At 39.2% G+C, this 21,291-nt stretch overlaps 1 protein-coding gene across 3 annotated transcripts in view; it reads right to left on the reverse strand.

Annotated features, from left to right (window-relative positions):
- LOC102217912 (ephrin type-A receptor 3-like) overlaps positions 1 to 16,602 on the reverse strand; it is a 105,685-nt gene extending 89,083 nt beyond the window's left edge. For 2 of the 3 annotated variants that reach the window (XM_005797084.2, XM_014476008.2), the window contains exon 1: positions 16,424 to 16,602. In XM_005797084.2, coding sequence (XP_005797141.1) covers positions 16,424 to 16,541 — 118 coding nt within the window. In that variant the 5' untranslated portion in view covers positions 16,542 to 16,602. Of the gene's footprint in view, positions 1 to 15,611; positions 15,636 to 16,423 lie in introns of those variants that run through there. The other variant, XM_023335509.1, reaches the window with a different exon arrangement.
- Between the last annotated feature and the right edge of the window lie 4,689 nt (positions 16,603 to 21,291).

Consider the following 21,291-nt stretch of genomic DNA (forward strand, 5'->3'; position numbering starts at 1 on the left):
AACACTCACCTCTTTCCAAAGCATGTTGTTAATGTGTAACTTTAACGTATTACAGATTTGTTTTAATACACCAACAGGGGTAGCATCACCTTCTCAATTTTTAGGCTAGTTGATATTTTGCTCTGCACCAACTTTTTACAGTTCGTGTAGACGAGTTGCAATCACGTGACAAAACAGATTTTTCCCAGATGAAAAATGAGAAACTAGGTGGTGTAAATTACAAGACAGGAACTGCAAACCCTGGCAAATGCTACCGAAATATTGTGCCGCACAATAAAGTGGCAGCTTTACACTCTTATAAAAACACTGACAAGATTTGCAAACAGCAGCAGATGGATGCACTCAATTTAACTAATCACATGTGACTAGTTTTAATCCTTGGAGCAGTTGTTCAAAACGACCACATACTCGACCATTACCAGTCGATGTTTGAGAAAAAAAAGTCAGACTTGACTTTGTGCAACTTTTCGTTCCATGGTGGCAGAAGATAATGTTCTGATTTTTGCTCTTTTTATACTTCATAATGGACTTGAGTGTAAGATGTCATTCTTTAATGTTTGCTGTAAATAGACAATAAAACCTGTAAGTTGCTTCGAAGCCGTCTCTCCTGCACTTCAATGATGTCACAGTGACTAGTTGAAGTCAACTTGACCTGTTGACCTTGACTTAGAATATGAAGACATGCGACCCCTACTCACCATACTGGTTTGTGGACATAATAAACAAACCTTTTGGAAATAAAATCCAGATGATCTGCACCTTCGACCAAAATGCAAAGCTTCCAAAAAGAGCTTAGAGCCACTAGTTAATCTAAAGTGCTACTAATGTCGTTACATATTCAAAAGCCATTTTGCAGCCTTTGCGAAACTGTAGCCGACATAAAGCTACACATAAACCCTTTTTCTCCACTCTTCACACTTATTGTCAATAGCACTTATTAGTTGCAATCAATGACTGGACTCATCAATAATGTATAACCTATGGTTTCCAGTCTGCTGACACAGCCAGTACGCAAATAGCCTGTGTGTGTGTGTTTTGCATGCATGTGTGTGTTCAAAAGATGAGAGAAAAATGTAAAGCCTGTATTGTGTTTAAGTCTGACAATCATAAATCTCGCTGTTTGTTGCCATGTAATCAGATTACTTCACCTTTGCTCCATGTGTTCTATAGGGAATTGGTTTAATAGGAACTATAAACCTGGGCAGAAGTGGAAGACTACATTGAAAATCACTAGAGATAAGACAGATATCAGAATCAAACAATTTTCAGCAATTAGACACTCAAAAATCTATTTTTTTTTTCCTTTTTAAAAATACTAAGCAAGAACTACAAAGCTGCGTTGTCATCTCTGACAGGGAGGTGTGAAGAAATGAAATCAGAGGAAGAACAGTGATGTAAGAAGCTACTTATGAAAAAAATGGGCAAATGTTTGCATGCTGTGAGAGGCGAGACTTTGGCGGACAATGAGCCTAAATGTCTAGTTAGCTTAGGGAGCTAAAGATTTAGCAGCATATACATCATAAATCTGCAACAAAACTAATTCATGGTTCTCTTTTAATAATCTAAAACATAATCACTCACTCTTAGACATGTTTTGTGAAATCAAATCCCTAGCTTGATTAACAGCCAAATATGACTTATTACGCCCACGCTGCAGCTTCTTTCAAACGCTGCTGCTCTGAGATGGCATAAGAGTAAAAATGTGAGTCATGGACAAACATTACCTTCTCTTTCCCAGGCTCTTACCAGTGGAACTAAACGCTCAGCTCCGTGGATATACACATGTGACCTGATTACTGCGAAGGCTGTTTGGTTACAGAGAGACAAGCTGTCTCATCGATTTTCAGCATCAAACTGTGAGGTTTACATTCTGGAAGTGAAAGATGAGGAGAAAGTGGGGGTGGACGGTGTGAACCTTTGAATCACAAATTCCTCTACAAACGACACTCTAAAATTCTGAAACCTCAACATCCAAGTGTCATTTTTTTGTCTCCTCATCTCCCTCTGCGTCTATTTTTTTTTTCCTCAGCGCCGTTTCCTCTCTCTGGGGTGTCTGTGTCTCCCGTGTTTTATTTTTCTTGTTCCCTCTTTCTCTCTGCTCAATGTCTCTCCACCTCTCTCTCGTTGGACGCCATCCATGGCTTCAGCTGGGCGGCGAGAAGCTGCAATCCACACGCCAGAAATCAAACAAAGCTGCCAACAGCCAGACTGGCACACAAAAGAGCCAGGACGCTTACACACAATCAGCCACACGCACACACAAACGCACACCCACAAAACAAGACAAACACACACCTTAAGACGATGCCAGGGCCACAAAGACAAAGACCGCTCAATAAGACCACCACACAGCCTGGGCAGTGAGGACAATAAGTGACTACATAATGAGTTCATTAGATCTTTTCAGCTTAAATCCATGACAGTTAACGTAAAGCAGGTAGATGTGGGCCACCAGGTGGCTCAGTGGTAGAGTTAACCTCGGTTCGATTCCCATCTCTGGACCATTTACTGCATTTCTTCCCCTTCTCTCTCTGCCCTTCATTCTGTCCAGCTACTAATTAATAAGGGGTGCAACAAAAACATTTACACCAGAAAGAAAAAATGTAGAAGTGCAAGAGTTTAAATCAGTTCCACTATGTTCATTATGCAAAGTTTTTTTTTTCTTTGATTGAGTTTCTCCTTTAATAAAACTAGTTTTTTTCTTCAAGAAAATGCTAATCAGAGCTCCGAGTAATCAAGGTCCAGCAGTGAAAATCTTCTGCAAACAGAAAAATTTAAAAGAAAATGTAAACGAGTTGCTGATCATTCATTTTGAGATAAACTGCAACACAGTAGTGGGTGTTTTGCAAATAGCATGAGTGTAATTATTTCCATTAGTATGGAGCCTGATATTCATATTTATGCTGGGTTTTTTTTCAAATAAAAAATAAAAAAACTTGTGGATTTCACAGAGTCTCACGTCTGTATGTTATAAAGACAAAAGTTGTGCTTTGGTAATAATTTGACATGCAGCTGTTCAATTTCTATATAAAGTTTAAAGTTCACTGCAAATGAACACAATCCAAGACAACAAAGCTATTAACATAAAATATTTTTGCCACGTTTTGCTTCTTCTATAATATTAATTATTCACTAAATGTCATAGAATCTGTTGCTATTTTCATGTTATTAAAGAATCTAGATTTCTTCTGACAAACGCTGATTCCCATATATAATACTTTATGTCCTGAACTTAACAAAACCAGTAGATTGTTTTGTTGTCAAATTGGGGAAGTTAGTGATATTAAAAGCTTGAAACATGTCAGATGGACTGGTATTGTTTGTGGTGTGTATATATCCACAGACGCACACGCACACACGCTGAAAATCTAATAATTAGCCAGTCACTGGAACTAACACCATGATTGGCAATAATAACACCAATTAATGTCAACCTGTGGAGCAATCTCCAGGAAGTCTTTATCGACGGACAAATCTCTTATGCAACTGTTGCTCAATGATTTGAAATCCTGATTTGACATCAGGTAATAAAACACTTCAAAATCACTTTGTCTTTGTCTGCTTTCATAGAATTTAGCCACTTTATAGTTTTTGTTTTTTTTCTGAATCCCAGAATTATATTTTTTTATCTTATTTGCACCATTTCTGCCACCTTAAAACACGATACCAAACCTCTTCAGCACCTAAACTCTGCTGAGTAACAGCACCAGTAGACGGACACATACACTTTTAATATCTCTGAATATTCCCACGACACACACGCAAACCTTTCCCCCTTCCTCCTCTCCAGTGAGAGTGCAGTTCAACAGGCGTTAGTGTTGTCAGGGCAACAAATGAGCGGATGGAGAGCAGGATGAAGGAGTGGGAGGACTTGAGCTCTGAACTTTAAGAATAAATGGGCATCCTACCAAGACAGCTACACTTGCTGTCTTTTCATCAGACTGCTCTCCACTCATCCACAAACCACCAGAGGCTCTCAATCAGTCCTTGAGCTCTTTCACTGTGCACACTCTCATCTTTTCTTCATCTAGTCTTATTGAAGCCGGGTGCCGCAGCATATCCCTCCAAGATGACTTTTACTATATGTGATGTTTTTGTCAACATAAACCACTTTTTCCACCCTTTGATAAAGAAATGAACATTTTTGAGTAAGTTTTATAAAATCTCAGCATGTTGGAAATGTGTTACAGTAAAATAAAATGCAGAGAAAGCAGCTGCAAATAGATATTTGCCAGCAAAATCCTTACCATTTCATAGTCTTCATCAAGCATTTTAGTTTCCATTTAAAAAAAAAGATGTTTTCAAGACATTTATTTTCTTCATATTTCACTAAGTGAATTTCTATATATGCAATATTTTTCATTGAAATTCTAATTGGCTTTTTAACTGTGTGGGAAGTTTTCTTTTTTGCAGTAATGATACTCATTTAATTTCCAAACTGTTTCTTTTGGAAGAAAACAGAATCCAGATTGATTTCAGAGAAAAAAAACATTATTTGAGCCTTATTGCCTTTTGCAAACTAATTCTATATATGAATAATTTAATTGGCAAAAATTAAAGTCTAATCCTGCTCCTGCTTTGATTCACCACATTTTTCATAGCTACCCCACTATCTATTCTCTATGATTTTGTAAACCTTTATAAAGAAAAAAGTTAAATTCATTTCAGTTTGGCCTGGACTAAATTAGGAAAATTAAAATCAATTATAATAAGAATCATGTAGGGAAATATCACTGGATTTTACATCTATTTGCATAACATAGCAGCTGATTCTGCTGAGGAAAATCCAATTAGGTTTTACTTTGCATGCATAAATGATGGTTTCTGAATCATAGTTGGCTGACTTACAGCATCAGAGCAAAAGATAAAAGCTGTTTAGACAGAATATCACCTTTAATTTTTCCCTGAAATAGCAAAATTACACTTGCAAACATCTGGTTCAACAATTGGCTCCTTTTTTGAGATAAATTACTACACACCAGATGGTAGATTACATCATTAGACTGAATAAAAAAAATTTCTTCCAGGTAAATAAAATCTAAAAAAAAATGCATTCATGTCTCTGACAACTGCTTATTGACTGTTATTAATGGGGTAAAAAAAACAAATGGATGCAAACAGAGAGACATTAGCTTTGAGAATATTTCAACTACATATAAAGTTAAATGAATGGGACATGTTATATGCCTTAAAACAGTGCGAGCCAGCTAGCAGGTAAAAATAGCACTAGTCAAGCTGTGCCATTTGCAATATTGTACAGAGAAGCATTCAGCACTTTCAACAAGGCTTTACTCACTCAAGAGTTTAGGTTCCCTAATATTCTGAGTCATAAGGTCATGGAAACCACCAAACCAATACCGCTTCAAAGTAAATACAATCAGCACAATGTATATGCCCATGAACTCAATAATTAAGTGGACAGTACAGTGACAGTATACACTCCATCGGTATAACATAACGAACATAAGTATTATGATTGTGTTCCAATATCCATTTTATAAACAAAAGATTCTGAAGGATAGATTTAGTATAGTGCCTCAGCACAGGGTTAATCAGACAGGTCACCAAAAACGCATTTACAGCATTGTAATGCGTCCATGGCAACAGTTTTTCAAACAATACACCCTGATTTTTGAAAATTGCTAAGTCTAGACACATGCCTTTTTTGTAGTGTGACTGACTTTAAATGATAGACAGTAAACCAACAGAGATCACAAGCAGGTTCAGTCAAGGACGTGACTGACTGATGGCAATCTTTTAAAAATGTTATTATCTGGAGCACATTAAATATCCTTACTTTCAAAGAATGCTACTCTGACAGACACCTCTCATCAAATTGCTAAAGAACATCACCAGGAAAATGTACCGCCACCCAAAAAGAAAACAAACAAAAACAAAACTTCTTGGGAACACGAAATAGATCTTCAGGCATTAACTCAGTTCTAAACATTACAGATCCTAATCTGACTAAACATCTGTGGGAGGCCCTGGGCCAAACCACATCCACAAAGAACTCCCTCATCCACCCACGCTGTTTATATACTCCTGTCTTTGCCCAAATCACATTTGTTTTAACATCATGAAATGATGTAAAAGTACTCTAGACAGCTGGCTTGAAAGAGGTAAGGGTACAGTAAAATTAACAGGGATGTGGCTGTCTACATTTTTGCCAACCTTCAATTTATTCATTTTAGATCTGCAAAAGTAAAAACTTTGAATATTTCTCACATGAAAAGCTTGCACCATTGGAGCTCCACTGCAGCAGAAGGCATATTAGCCTGTGCTGCTGACAGCGTTAGCAGGGACTGAAAGGAGGATATTCTTACAGACAATGACAGGAGCACTGCACTAGTTTGTCGCTTGAAGAGGCTCCGGAGTATGTGGAGAGGGGGGGATTGGGTCTTCGGTTCGCCTGTGCATGCTTGTTGAATGCTTACAATGTTGAACTCTGACACCCAGTCAGATCCAGACACTTGTTTTTCTTTAATAAGCTTCTTCCCTCGGTACGTACACAACTCATCAAGGGAGCAGAGTAACAAACACACAAAACAAAGCCCACGAGCACGCACAAAGAAACCTTGAGAATTCAGAAATAAGTTGCTGTACAAACCAGAGATGCATGCAGATATTGTGGCACGCTCTGCTCAGCTGAATTAAACAACTATTGAGAGCCGAGAGCAGAGAATAAGAGGTAAGGTAGGTAATTCAGAGCTAATGGTTTAGGAATGTCTCTAATGTCGTTTACTTCAAATGTGCATTTCTTTTCTGCTCTTCTTGACCTTTTTTGTTCTCTGTCTTGAGACATTCCATCTGACAGAAAGAGCATACACACTCACACTCACCCACACCGGCACAGAGAGCTGTCACACAGTGGTTGGTCACAGGAGGGTAAATTGGCCTGGAGTCTCTGGAGTTGGCTGTAGTGTTAGAGGCAAAGAAGAAATCACATGACACATAAAAGTGTGCTCAGGCCGGCTTCTGTTGTGGATGCTCACATCAGTTCAAAATGATGAGACTTTGTGACCTGCACCTGCATCTCAAAAGCAAAAATTATAGAAAAGTATTGGTTTTGCACATGCAAATATAACACGTAACATTTATAATTTTAAGAGGTACCGATCAAAGGTTTGTGAATAAATAGGAAGACCTTCCGAAAATAATTTCAGCAGATTACGATTTTGCTTAAAGCACTTTATTAAACAACATACAAAATAATGTTTTCTACTCTTTCTGAATAGTTAATGAATGTGATATTATACATATTACAAGCAGAAGTGACTTCTCACTGCCTGTGTGTGAAAGAGCAGTGATGGAAATACAAGGGACAAAATGATTTAAACTGTGTTGTTCTTTATAGTAAAGATTAGCATACAATAAATATCTCCATAATATTAACAGGCAGGACATGTGAGAGGTTTTATTTTGAAACTCCGTTTACTCAATACATTAATTGTGGATGTGCATTTTGAATCAGTCAATTGTTCCATCAATCAAAATGTTTTGTGGAGATATTTTCTCATGCAGAACATGCATGTGTAACACAATGAATAGAAATAAAATACTAAATATATATAATATAATATTGCTAAAATTGTGACCAACTTAAATAGAAACAAGATAATAAACATGAGTGATTATATGGTGTTTGCTAAAACTATTAATAAATTAAATGCAAATAAAGGACGTTTTAAGATCACAAACAATTTTCATTTGGAATAAAGTGATGAAATCTAGTCTTTTCTCATTGCTTGAGAAAAGACTAGATTTGCCAGCAGACAGACTATACCCATAAACTAAATCCGAAGCTGAACGCTACTCTATCATTCACAGGCGCAGCACAAAACAAGCCTGTAGAACAAACATGAGAATAACAGAAGGATGGAAAGAAGGAAGTAAACAACATTTGATTCAAGCAAAAATGTTCAGGACTAGGTGGAGAGGGAGCAAGGGAAAAAGAAAAAGAAGAGGACAAGCTTGACAGTGGTCAAGGCCCACTGATCAGTGATTGGAGTAGCAGTTAAGGGCTTGTTCAGAGAGGGGGAAGGGGTCAGTAAACGTGCTGATGGTGAAGAGGTGGGAGCCCACTTACACCCAAACCTCAGCACAGCCATCAGATACCAGAAAATGACAGAAGGGTTTCTCTGACATTAATGAACTCTGCATCCTACAGGAATCATTCAACCTTACGAACTGTCAAGAATTACACGAGCCCCCTTACTGTGAGAACTCAAGTGGTACTTTAAGTTAAAGCTAAAACGATTCACCGTTTAGTTCAATGAAATTGCTTTTTCTTTTTTTTTTACATGAAAAGGTTATTCTGACCAAGTGTGTTCCAGCAGCACACATTTCACTCAGAAAATGATTAAGAACACAGATTTGAAGTAAAGACAGTCTCTGAAATATTGGTGACATAAAAATGGCAGAAAAACACATTACAAATGGCACTGTTGTCACTACCTCTTAATTTGCTAATAAAAACTCAAAACTATGGCGAATCAAAGAGTTGTGCTGCAGGTATAGCTATGGGAAAGGGATATTACTATAAAAAATAGATACGTCATTGCTGCTTTGGATTTAAAAGGAAGGACTGAGCTGGGATCTAACAATAAACATATCTGCCACATATGGTGTTTGATCACCAGTAGGCGTGATCTCTTCCATAAATAAATTAACTATACATTTTGTTGGGCTGGAGAACAAAGTTATATATCACCACAGTGCCAGGGAGGAAAGATACTGCAATTACCTTACAGAAGCAATAGTTTATCCCCATCAATCTGGGAGAGGATTTAAGTTACTTGTAAACAATTTAAATTAGTAAATAAACAATAATTATTTTTTGTCACAAAGAAAAATAATATACGAGTGGAAAATACTGAGGATAGTTGTTCATTTTTGAAATCCCAGCAAATTCATGTAGAGGTCCAAATGTCAAAGGTCGTGACAGGAGAAATATGAGATTCTCCTGTCTTCTCTCTACAAAGATAATGACGGCATCATTTAGGTGCATCATTTTGATGGTTCATTTTGATGCAAAATGAACCAAAGGTTTTTGGAGCAGGGTCCTTTAGGCATATTACTAAAGTGGAGATGCTTCGCCATAATGCACCTCTCCACACATAGCCAAAACCAAGCATGTATGGTATATCAGTACAAACACCTCATACCAACTGTGAAGCACGGTGAGGAAGGAGTGATGATGTTTGCTTATTTTACAGCACCTAGATTGTGAGTCATGTAAAAGAACAAAAACACAAATGTAAATCTACAATGAAATGAAAAGCAAAAGAAAAAAAGCCAACTGGGTCGGCCCAGACCTCAGCCTATTAAAATGGTGTGGTTGGGACCTTATGATAGCTATGCATAAACAAATACCCACAAACCTCAAGGAAGTAAAGCAATTCTGTAATGAAATGTGAGTAAAATGCCCATCACAACACTGTAAGAAACTGATGAAGTTATACGGAAAATAACAACATCAAGATGAAGGCGGTTACTGACTACTGAGTGACTGGGTGCACTTTTCTTATGACTGTAGTCACAGTAATGGAAACTTTCTATTCCTATGTTTGTAAGATAGTTGCTAAATTTTAAATGTTCACTTACTCACTACGTCACATTTCATGCTTTTTATTTTACTTAACAAGGAACCCAAGAGAGATTTACTATTCAGGTTAGGAACAAAGGTTTAGTACACATTTCATCTTAATCTGGAAAAATTAATCTATCTCAGAAAAGTGGCAAAGCAAAAAACAGCTCGTATATGGTAAATGACCAGACAAATAAAAATTCTGAGCCATTCACCTTTTGATCTCCATTCTGAACGACCCAAAAAGCTCTGAATAGTAGCTAATGCCTGAACAAACATGGAGAAGACATTTAACAGCTTGTTTGTTGTTTTTAAGGAAACATGAACCAGTAAAGTTGGTTGCTATATACCGGTACCTGAAAGGAAATCTGGTACTACCCCCTTCATTAACATTAAAAGAAAGTTCAACTGCTACTCTGCCACTTCATTTGGTCCTAATGAGCATGACTTGCTGCATCTTCACAATATAAGTTTTATGGGGACTGTTTTATCTGCCGAACCAAATTCAGTGCTGTTATTTCACAGCAACAATGAGCTTGAACACCATAAACTGCACATAAAACCACAAGGAGCTATTTGATGTGTTAATTCAATGAGTTGATTATGTTTTGTGCTTTGCTGTCTGGATTAATATTTGACGGCGATGTCATATAAAGCATTACCAGGCAATGTTTACCAAGAATGCCACTACAAATGCTTGCACATCTTCACATTCAAACCGCTGCAGTGACAAAACTTGTGCCCAGCAAGGCAACACAAAGGCTCAGGATAGAAGCTGAGCTGTTTATTTTATCTTTTGCTACCTGTCAGTCTTTGTTCTTCTTGTCCTTCTCTCGTTTGATTTGTGTCCCCTCAGCTCCACACTGTACCGCCCAGAAGCACACACACACACACACACACTCCCAAACGCACAATGAATCCATGATGAGGCGAAGCCCTCGTGGTAGAATCATTTTCTGTCACTGGCTCATATTTATAACCCTATCTATCAGTCAGCCCCCGGACTATGTGACACTATTCTCTGACCACCTAACTGCCCCCCAACCATACATTAAAACAGGATGAGTGGGTGGAGTTATGGATGTGTGCCTTGATTCTGTGGTTTGTGGGGGTTTGTTTTTGATTTTTATCTTCTTCGCGTCTTGTTTTCATTTACTTGTCGTGTCTGTGTTTTGTTTTTCATTAGTTTTGGTTTTACGGTTCTTTGTTTGTGTCCTTGCTTGACTTCCAGAGTCTGTGTTTTCCAGTTGGTCTAGCTCGCTGCTTCCTGCACACCAGGATTGAATTTACGTATTGGCAAGCTTCCCATGGTTACTTTGTCCTTTAGATTCTTGTCAGTCTGTGTGTTGGTCCTTTAAATGTCAGACTCACTTTTGTTTTTGCGTTGTTCTGCTTTGGACTCGTCTTAACCTACACACGTCGGTGCATCCTGTTTTATCTCAGGTAATAAAATTTATTTGTTGCACATCCTCCATTCTCATGAATACCAGGTGGTGCTTGGGTCTCAAACGCACCATGCTGACATTATGTGTGTCCTATGAACAGGCATCCATTTGGATGTGTTTTTAGATGTGTTTGTGCAGACAAGCAAAATGGTTTCAATAGTTGCCTAGGATCAGTTGAACAATGAGAAACTCAAGAGTAACATCAATAGCTCATCAGCTAAAGCACTATTCCAAACTATTGCCAGGTCATCCAAAACAACACTCTTTAGTATGGATGCTATTGCTAAGTAGCGAACACTTGGAGCTGGTAGATTTCAGTTTGAGTGGGATGCTTAAAAATAAATTAAGAGATGAAAAATGCACCAAGATGCAAGCAGCTATTTAAAAGGAAACTGCAGGTCAAAGCATCTGCAGCTCGTTTAGGTTCAGAAAAAGCAAAAAAGATTGAGAATCGTATTGGAAAACTTTGAGGAAGCATTTAAACTTCCAACAACTATTTTTCAAGAAAGCAACTTCCACAAATGTAGAACCTTTCCATCACAAGGACCATCATGAGGCAACAAAGAGAGAAAGTATACACTTATTCTTGGGAAAGCTTAGAGAGACTAATTAACTTGAAGAGAATGTAGGAGTATCCAGAGAGAGAATATGTGTGCAAGGGAAGAACATGCAAACTTCATGCAAAAATGTTTCAGGCTGGAATTTTTCCTAAGATGTTGTTGATTGAAGGCAACAGTGTTAGCAACAACAGGACTGTGCACTCTTCTACACCTTCCCGTTAGTGTGAAATGACCAATGACCAATTATACAAATAAGCGGCGATATTATTTTGCAACTTCTAGACACTTTAAAGATAGCCAATAGCTATTTTCCTTACTAATGGTACAGAAAGATTCTAAGAGTTAAGATAACTTTATCTACATTATCTAGAACACACAGGTACAAAAAAGAGCAATCAGAATCTGGCTATAATATTGATTGGTGTATCTCTAAGCTCACCAATCAGTCTCATTACAGAAGCTATGTGTTGGCTCTGCCCAACTTCTCATGCAAAGTCACAATAAATGTAGCAAGACAACCAAAGAGAATACAAGCAACTAGAAGGTAAGAAATGGAGGGCACGAGGGAGGGCTGAAAACAGAAAACAGAGAAGAGCAGTTATAAAAAAAGGGGATTAGAGAGAAATTGGAGCAGAAGTTATAAAAAAAGGAGAGGATGCTCATGCTTGCTGCTCCAGTCTGCTGCTCTCTGATGAGAGGGGAGATCTATATCCTGTTTGGTCCAAGGTCACGGCTGTTACATGGGAGCAGAGCAATCTCTCTGCCTCACTCACACAGACGCACACACGCGCACTGAGGTATGGCTCTGCCGATAACTACAAGCAACCATTATAGATTGAAGCAATTAAAGCAGATGAGACCTTTGACCCAACATTATACCTAAGTCAGGAACTTGTGTGAATCGCAGCAAGTGTGTGTACGTGTGTGTGACTAAAATCGAGGGGAGGCTTAACATAAAACATGCTTGCCTTTGCACTAAAACTGCTCACCCTCATGTTGACCCTGTGAGGCAATAAAGCAATTTCCCTGCACACCCTGAGGCCAGTTCAATGAAAAGCTGTATTTTCCAAACTGCGACTGAGTAAAATTTTTTTTAGTGTTGTGCTGTTTTTCTCCAGCCTCCTTTTCTTTAATTCAGTTTCATGTTTGCACATCCAAAATAAGCAATTAAATTATTCATTTGCTTTTAATTAGTGTACAGTCATCACTGCTCAGTTGCACGAGAGGAAATCAAACTCCTTCTTAGAGTCTAGGGCTTAGCAGTTAAATTAAGCAAAAAGAACATGATTCTGCACAAAAGCAACAATATTGCCAGATAATGCGCTATAGGCTGAGGTAAAGAGGACCCAGAGATGAGGACACTCCTAGAAAAAAGGAAAACCTGTGAGCATCCTCCCTCCAATTACATCAGTAAGCCCTCAGGGTCCAGATGGAGGGTGTTTAGGGCTCCCTCTGCTGGTGCGCCACAGGTCATCATGTCCTCTTCTTTTTAACATTCATAACTAAGACCGTCTGTAAATCACTCCCTCTCTTAATGTCTGAAGAAATCCATTCCCGTGTGCCGTGGTACCTACACGGGAACAATTCTGTCGCAACAAATCCACCTTCAGCTTTAAACTTCCTTGTAAATGTCAACAGTTTTGGACCAGATCAATGTCTGGTACTAAAGGAAGCTTTTAAAACCCCTACAGTTTTCTAATAGTGTTCCTGCTATCAGCTCAGTCAAAGGGGGTATGTCTTTCTTTCTCATTTCTTACAACCCCATTTTGCCAGTACTGGAACTCAAAAGGAGGATTCGCTGGAATACAATGAACACTGAGAGGAATGAGTGTGAAACACACACACACACACACACACACACACAGAGATGCAGAAGGTATAAAGGTGTGGCCACAGCAATAACTGGGAGGCCAGACGGTGAAGCCAAAATGTGCTTTATTGAATTATTCTCCCGCTGGACCAAATGAATGCTCGCTTCACTAGCACTTCTGCAAACACAAGACGAGCTATGGGATTTAAGGTGCAATTTAGCTCGTGAGCTGACCAAATACACCAGAAACAGATAAACACTGATATATATACTCCAGCTTGCATCATTTGATAAATGTTTAAAAAATGTGAAGCAACTTTAACCTGTAAGCGACCTCAAAATGTATCATTCTGAACATGAACCGCGCACAGACCAAATCAGGGGCTGGGTTTCACACTGTATGATACTCCTGGGTAAAAAAACACTAATGTCAAATTGCATCAACATAAAACTTTTAGTAGAAAATGTCTGGCACTAACCGTTTTCATTTAAACCAGAAAAGCTGAAGTGTAGACTTAAACTGATATAACATATTTATCATTATGTATAATATTCATTTAATGTTATTTTGATACTGATACGTAGCCTTTAAACACAAATAATTCAAAGTGTGGTATTATGAGAAATCATCTTTTTTAGCTACATATCATATTATGTTATTCTCTCATCAAAAGCAGACCTGGAATGTTGCTTTGATTAATTCAGGGATGTTTGAGAAATCATTGAATCTCCTGTGGCAACCACTAAGGAGTGTCTAAAGTTCTGCTCACCCAAAGCGCCGCCTATTTCCACGCAGCTCCTCCTTGGAGCCTCTGCCTCACAGATCACCCCTCACCCGCGCCTCCCCCACTCTCCTCCTCCAGACAAGTGGCAGCAGCAATTAGCAAACTCCAGGTTTGAACTGCGCATCTGCTGAACTCAGCATAGAACTACTTCTCAGTCCAGCGCTCTTAATAATGGGTGTAAATGGCATAATGAGAAGCACTGTTGTGAAGACGTGCTGAAGGCAGAATGTCGGAAGAAGCAGACGTTTCTTAAAGAGGCGGAGGCCACTTTTAACACGTCAAATTTCTAAGTTGTATTTGATATACGCAGCGTACGTGATTGGAAAATACATAATACTGCCCCTTAAATAAAAATCCACTAATTTTACCCCTAGTTCTTTAGTGCTTGAAGTGCAGAAACTTATATCTTTTGGCCATTCTGGTCTTCACAGAGCAACACCAAATGCTATGAACCTATATTAGATTGTTAATTAGTAGGGCTTCCTGTTCTAGTAGCCAGCCAACTGTCCACTGCCTAACTGTCTCTTGATTCTCATAACTTGACAACTAGACCTGCACAATATATTGAATTCCAGTCATCACTGAAATATCAGGGTGTGCAAATTATCTCAATCACAAGGCATGATCACATAATGTTTGTATGCAGTTTTTGTTAAGATGCTATATATCGATGCTATCAACGATATATGCTCCGTATATCGTTGATATATCTAGCCAGAAGAATGAACTTTTCTGTATCATTTTTAGTTTTGCTAAAGGAAAAGCCTCCTCCACTGCATGACGCTCCCACCACCGTGTTTCGCCACGAGGACCCATGCTCCATTACCCTACACTCCATTAAACCTGAGAAAACTATAACCATTTAAACATTTGGACAGGAAAAGAATGGGCAATTCTGAAACTGAATTTTCAAACACTGTCACCTATAATAAGCGCTCGCCTACACAGACCAAAACACATGGCTAAATCCTGTTATCTAAATCAACAGGAGTTTCCTTTGGCTTCCAGTTGGTTTCATCATACATGCTGGTCTCAATTAATATTTCAGCAGTGTTTTAGAGTCTCCTTCACGTGTATCATCCTCCTCAACCACTCCTCCTCCTCCGTACCTACACATCCTCCTGAGTCTTTGTTCTGTGTGCGCAGCTCCGGGCTGTGACATATGTTCAGCACAACTTATGTACAAACATCTTATACAGTTAACTCAGGCAGAGACAGGAGGTCCCATTACACCTTCCGCTGTGCGATGTGAGTCACTTGACTGTGACATCTATCAGTGAGTGAGCCTGGAGTTTATGTTTTCTGTGTGGTTGAGAAAAGAAAGTATCACAGGGATGGAGCGCTTTGTTGAGCAATCAGATCAAGAGTAACTGGAGATTTCAGAGAATATCAAATGAAAAGATTCACAGAATGACAACTCACAGCTGTATCATCTTCAGTCAGACTGTCTCTTCCAGTTTCCATCAAGTCACCCAGAAAAAAAAGAAAGAAAGCAGCTTCACTGACAGACTTGGGTCACGTTTTTGGGGGGAGGAAAATAACTTCTGGATTTAGTTCGGGTTCCCGTGAAGGCAGCCCAGCTCCCATGTTTCATTCCAACAAGCAGTCAAGAGTAGTTAGAGAGTAAATGTATTGGCTAATTTCAGGCTGAGCATCGATGTTAATACAATAACCCGGAGAGGCTCAGCAGCAGCGTGTGACAAATTTAATGTAATTGCTGCTCCTCATTTGCAGACTGAGGCAAGAGAAGCAAAAAAAAGAAAAAGAATTTAGAAAATCATCATTTATCTGTATTTAAAAATGAAGATATCAATAATTAAGAAATGTTTTGGCAGATATGTCAATGTTGTTTGGAATAATCATGATTAAGTTAAGTCAGGGGAAGATTTGTAACGTTAAAGAAAGAGAAAAAAAAACCTTTCTCGGTGTCAGAAAGTGAAATGTCTCCAGTCATCTCTAGCTGTCTCTCAGTGTACATACAATACAAATTTAATGCCAGCATGCTCGGGAATGAGAAACGTGACGAACACTCCCCGCTTCTCTCAATGCATGATTTATAACCGAGACGAGCACTTAACGGGAGTTTGTGCCGCCGCGCAGCGCAGCGCTCCGCTCCGCTCCTTCCCCGGGAAGAGGGACCGCCGGGATTATGGGGCTTCCCATCCGCCGCCGACACGGCGCGCGAACACCCAAGTCATCCCACTCAACTCCTTCCCGAAGGCTCGCACACCCACCTTCATTCTCCGGGTAATTCCGTAAGGCCGTGCTCGGCGGAGACGCGTGGAAAACGAGGAGAAGGGAGGACAGCAGGGGAAGGGATGGATAGATCCACGGGACGCGTGGTGGTGCCATTTTCAGGCTGCGCTGCGCCCTCGCTGCATCCCTGTTGGCGGTGTCGAGTCGTTGAGCGCAGCCTCGCGAATGAGTAGGAAAAGGAGAGGAGAGAGAGGAGGAGAAGCTGGGAAGGAGGGTCCACAATCAGCAAAGTCCTGTCAATCAGTCTGACTGTGGTGTGATCCAGAGGCCTGTGGGGACTTGACAGTTTTACACTCTAACTAATGATATTTGATTATCATGTAAGTTATAAAGTTATATTTTATAGTTGATGAAAATAACAACAATTAGAGATAAGCTACACAATTTCGTAGCAGAACAAGTTAAAAAAAGAACATTAAACGATAAAAAAGGGAATAAGAACTGTTATAAAAGAGACATTTAAAAGGCAACCGTCAGCATATCTCCCAAGGAGTTATTATTTCACCAAAAGATAGTCCCTTGAAAACATTTTTGTTACCCTTTTGGCTCACATTTGAGTTGGCACTAACATCGGGAGGCGGGAGAGTCGACTTTATGTGGTAGACCAACATGGAGTGGTGTCTGGTTGTGAATAGGATGGAAAATAATGGTTTGAAAAATTGTCTACAAATAATTATCTGGAAACTATGGGGGACGCATTCGCATTCAGTTAAATTTCCGTGGGACCAACATCTGCTGCAGTTACAGCAGCAGGTCTTTTTTAGTAATATATCTTAGTTTTCATCAACATAAATATCTGCCCATTCTTCGCAGCCTCAGTCAGACTGGATGGACGGTATCTGTAACACCAGTTTTCAAGACTTGGTGAGACTCTGTATTGTATTTAGCCGTGTGATTTGACTGGGTCATTGCAACAAAAAGCATGCTTTGATCCATTGTTGCCCCTATTGTATGTTTAGGATTGCTTTGCTTGAAGGTGAATATCTGCTCCAATCTACTGTCTTTAGTAGCATTTTCATCCAAAATCGTCCTGTATTTAGTCACATCCATTTTCCCATCAAGTGTAATTGGCTTCCTCAGCAGATCAGACCTACATACGGCCACCATATGCGGCCACCACCATGTCTACAATAGGTGCTGTGTGTTCAGTGGGATGTGTAGCATATCGTTTTCCAAGAACCATAATGTTTTGCATGTTGCCAGAGAGCCACATTTTGGCATCACCTGACCAGAGCACATTTCCACATGTTTGCTGTGCATGGCTCACAGCAAATAGGACTTTACATGTCCTTCTTTCCTTCAATAGTGTGTTTTGTCTTATCACTCTTAATAAAGGAATGTATGACTGACAGTTATCCAATTACCAAATTCTTATGCATCACCTGGTGCAATAGCTATTGTTTGGTATCAGAGCTAAGGGTCGTGAGTACAAATCGATACAACAAACTTTTTTTTTTGAAAACCATTCATCTTTTTCCTGCTCTGTTGGTCTGTCCCATACAGCAAACAAATAAAGATAAACTATTAATTGAAGATTATGCAATGTGACGGAATGTGAAAAAGCTCAAGGGGTATGATTTCTTTTCAAAGGCAACATTTTTGACAAATTACATGAAATTATCGAATGAATAATTTAGCAAAAGAGCTTCAAAAATTACAGCATTTGTTGTTGTTTTATAAAAAATGTTCGGTTCACTAAAAATAAAATCGCACCCACAGAACCAGAACATTGCTTGCCAGAACAAACCGTGACAAAACCAGACCTCTCATTACCAATCCTCTGGGTTGGGATCACCTGGATAAACAGTCCCTTCCCACATTTTTTGAAAACGCTGTCAATTATTTTGATAAGTGACACGGCTCATGGCAATTACTGCTTGGCCTGCCTCGTTCTTCTCCGGGCCTTTGCCCAGCTGTTGATGCTGTACCACTGGATACCAGCAGTATCAGAGAATGCAGATGCTTTATGGAAATGTATTCAACCCCCATGTTATATGTATGGGAGAGCCTGCTTGTCTGCATGTGCAATGCTTTAGTGAATGTAGCTGTCTTTTAAAAAGGGAAAAAAATAATGGGTGGAAGTTGTCTTGGGAAATGTTGGAGGAAAAACTGAGGTTAGGTGTGCAATCTTTACCACAGCTATGGTTAAATCTTAGGTTTAGTAGCAAAATAAACATAATGGTATGTTTCATTTTTGATGCAACTTTACAACAATTACTTATGGAATACTTTAAATTAAGTTTTAAATGATTTAGTAGAAGTTTTGGATGCCAAAACCAAGGTACGCTTTTGTAGATTTGTCAAAAGTATTTGACACTGTGGATCATAACCTGTTATGTCACAGACTTTGTGATATTGGCTGTTCAGACCAAACTATTACTACTTATTACTGATACTTATTACAGATAGGTAAAAAAAAAAAAGGTACACACATGCAATTTGCATCTGGTAGCAAATATCTAGGGATTTTCAATCTTTTGAGTCATATTGATAATATTTTTCTTTTTTTGAAAAATAGGATATGTTCATTAATAAAACAGCTACTGATCACAATATTGTATTACTTTAGCTGTTCCCTCAGTTTGGACAGAATTTGGAAAAGTGGTATTTTCTTATAATGCTCCCCATAATTGAAATAAATTACCTGAAACCATGCAGATTAATTTAAGTAAAGGATATTAAACATATCTTAAGGTCAGTGAAAGAAACTCTTAATGTTTTATTGATTGCATATTTTTCATTCTAGTTCTAGCTGGTCAAGATAATTAGAAGGATCTGAATGACTTTGCATGTTTTATTATGCTCTTTTTTGAGTGTGGATATGTAAAACAGGTGTCTCCTGAAAATGAGACTTCATGTCTCAGTGAGATTTACCGACATGAGTAAGGTAAAATAAAAAAAATAAAAAAAAACAGATGCATTTAAAATACACTTTCATATTCAATTTGGCATGTTTCTTGCTTGTGAATGTCCTGGGGGTGGTGAGATGGTGGGATGAAAGAATGTGGACTGACATCCCACAGGTCAGCTGATGCATTGGAATCTTTTCCCCTCATGCTGCCACCAGGCAAATGTGATGCATCCACGCCATGATTTATGGTAAGATCGTGACCACAATTATATTTGCCACGAGTAACGTTCTTCTATCATGCTTCTGTCCCAAATGGGGCTCCTGAAAGAGCAATAAACCTGTCAAACATTTTCTGATTTATGCCAAAATCCTATCTTAACCCCTCCCAGCCTCTTGAGTTTTTGCTGCTGAAGTGTGTTTTGGTCGGGGTGTTTGTGCGTGTGAAACGGCCACCTTTACACACTTTTAAGGATCCAATTATGATGATGATTTGTTCCCAGCAATTGCTTCACTTAGGATGACCTAATTTCCTCACCAAGCACATGTTGAAGAAAAAAAACAACAACATATTTTTCTTTTTCGCCCCTCCCCTTAAGCTCATGCCTTTCTCCTTCTTTTTCTTCATCTTCCTCTCCTGCCGTGATGCTGCGCTCGTCCATGCAGTGACAAAACACTGCTGTCATGCATTCCTCCAGAGACGTGGGTGACACGGCCCCTAAAACCCATGTCGCTCCCTCTATCGCACACGCTCACACACCCCTTCTGCATGGCTTGTTCAAGAGTCTGATTGTGCATAATGACTTTTTTTAGGCGACATACACACGCATGCATCTACAGTGACAGAGTGCTGACAGAATTGAGCGATAGCTCCCTGATAAACATTTCAGACGTGGGTGTTTCCTTATGCATGTATGCTTATTTTGCGCCATCAGCTTTCTCTAACAAGAAGGAATTCATATCCAGTTGTTGCTGAAGTGTCCCCAGCCTTTCAATTATTTTGAAAATGCACAGTTTCTTTTCTATTGACCTCTCAGTCTAACCCCTCACCCTGCTTGGCCTGGTTGGGTCAACCATTCACTAACCATCTAACCAGTTTATCTTTTGTAAGTTGATCACATGCTACTGTGTAAATGTAGAGAGCCTCACTCTGGCGGGGGAAAAGAAAGACGGTTACAAACTTGTTTAGGTGCAACAGGCCGTGCGGCAGGAGTTTGTGTAAATGTGTGCGCCCGATGCATGCACCATTGATGCCGATCGGTAGTTTGACATGGGGCAGAGGTAATGACAGGGTCGTCTGCCTTGCCATGAGCTCCCCCATAGCCACAACACTCAGTATACACACACACCCCGAGCCCCATTCAGAGCCACTCACTCATGTGGTAATGTCTCTATTGTGACAACCCAAACACTTTATGGGCAACAGCTTGGTGCTGGCATTTAGGCAGAGGCCTGGGTGTGCATATGAGCATGTGTGTTAGTTTTTGAGCCTGCGACTGACTCTCCCACTGTGAAATCTGCACATTTAGAGCTTGACTTGTTGAGACCATTAGTTTACTGCTCCAGGGTGCTACCAAGACTTGTAGCAGAGACAAATGTGAAAAGTTGCAGCTTCAAATAAGTGGAAGATTTTGAAAAAGTATTCATACACCATTAACCTTTTCACTTAAAAGTGTTTTTTTTTCTTCATTTTCATGAGTTAAAACAGCACTAAGTGTAGTGTATGACTGTACAATGGGAAAAATGGTCTGGTTATTTTTTTTTTTTACAAAAGAATATGCAGTGTGTCTCATCCTCTTTTTGCTGACACATATTTGTGTGGCTCATTCTTAGTTGCAGAATAGTTTGAGCTGAGTTGGATTGTTTTGGTAGCAACTTCGATAAATCGTTTGTCTTGCCACAAATTCTCATGTGGTCTGAACTTTGACTGGGCTATTCCAACTCATGGCTAAGCTTTTATCTATAGATTTGATTGCATATTAATGATCCTTGTCCTGG

The sequence above is a fragment of the Xiphophorus maculatus genome, chromosome 6, assembly GCF_002775205.1.
Source record: "Xiphophorus maculatus strain JP 163 A chromosome 6, X_maculatus-5.0-male, whole genome shotgun sequence".
Lineage (NCBI taxonomy): Eukaryota > Metazoa > Chordata > Actinopteri > Cyprinodontiformes > Poeciliidae > Xiphophorus > Xiphophorus maculatus.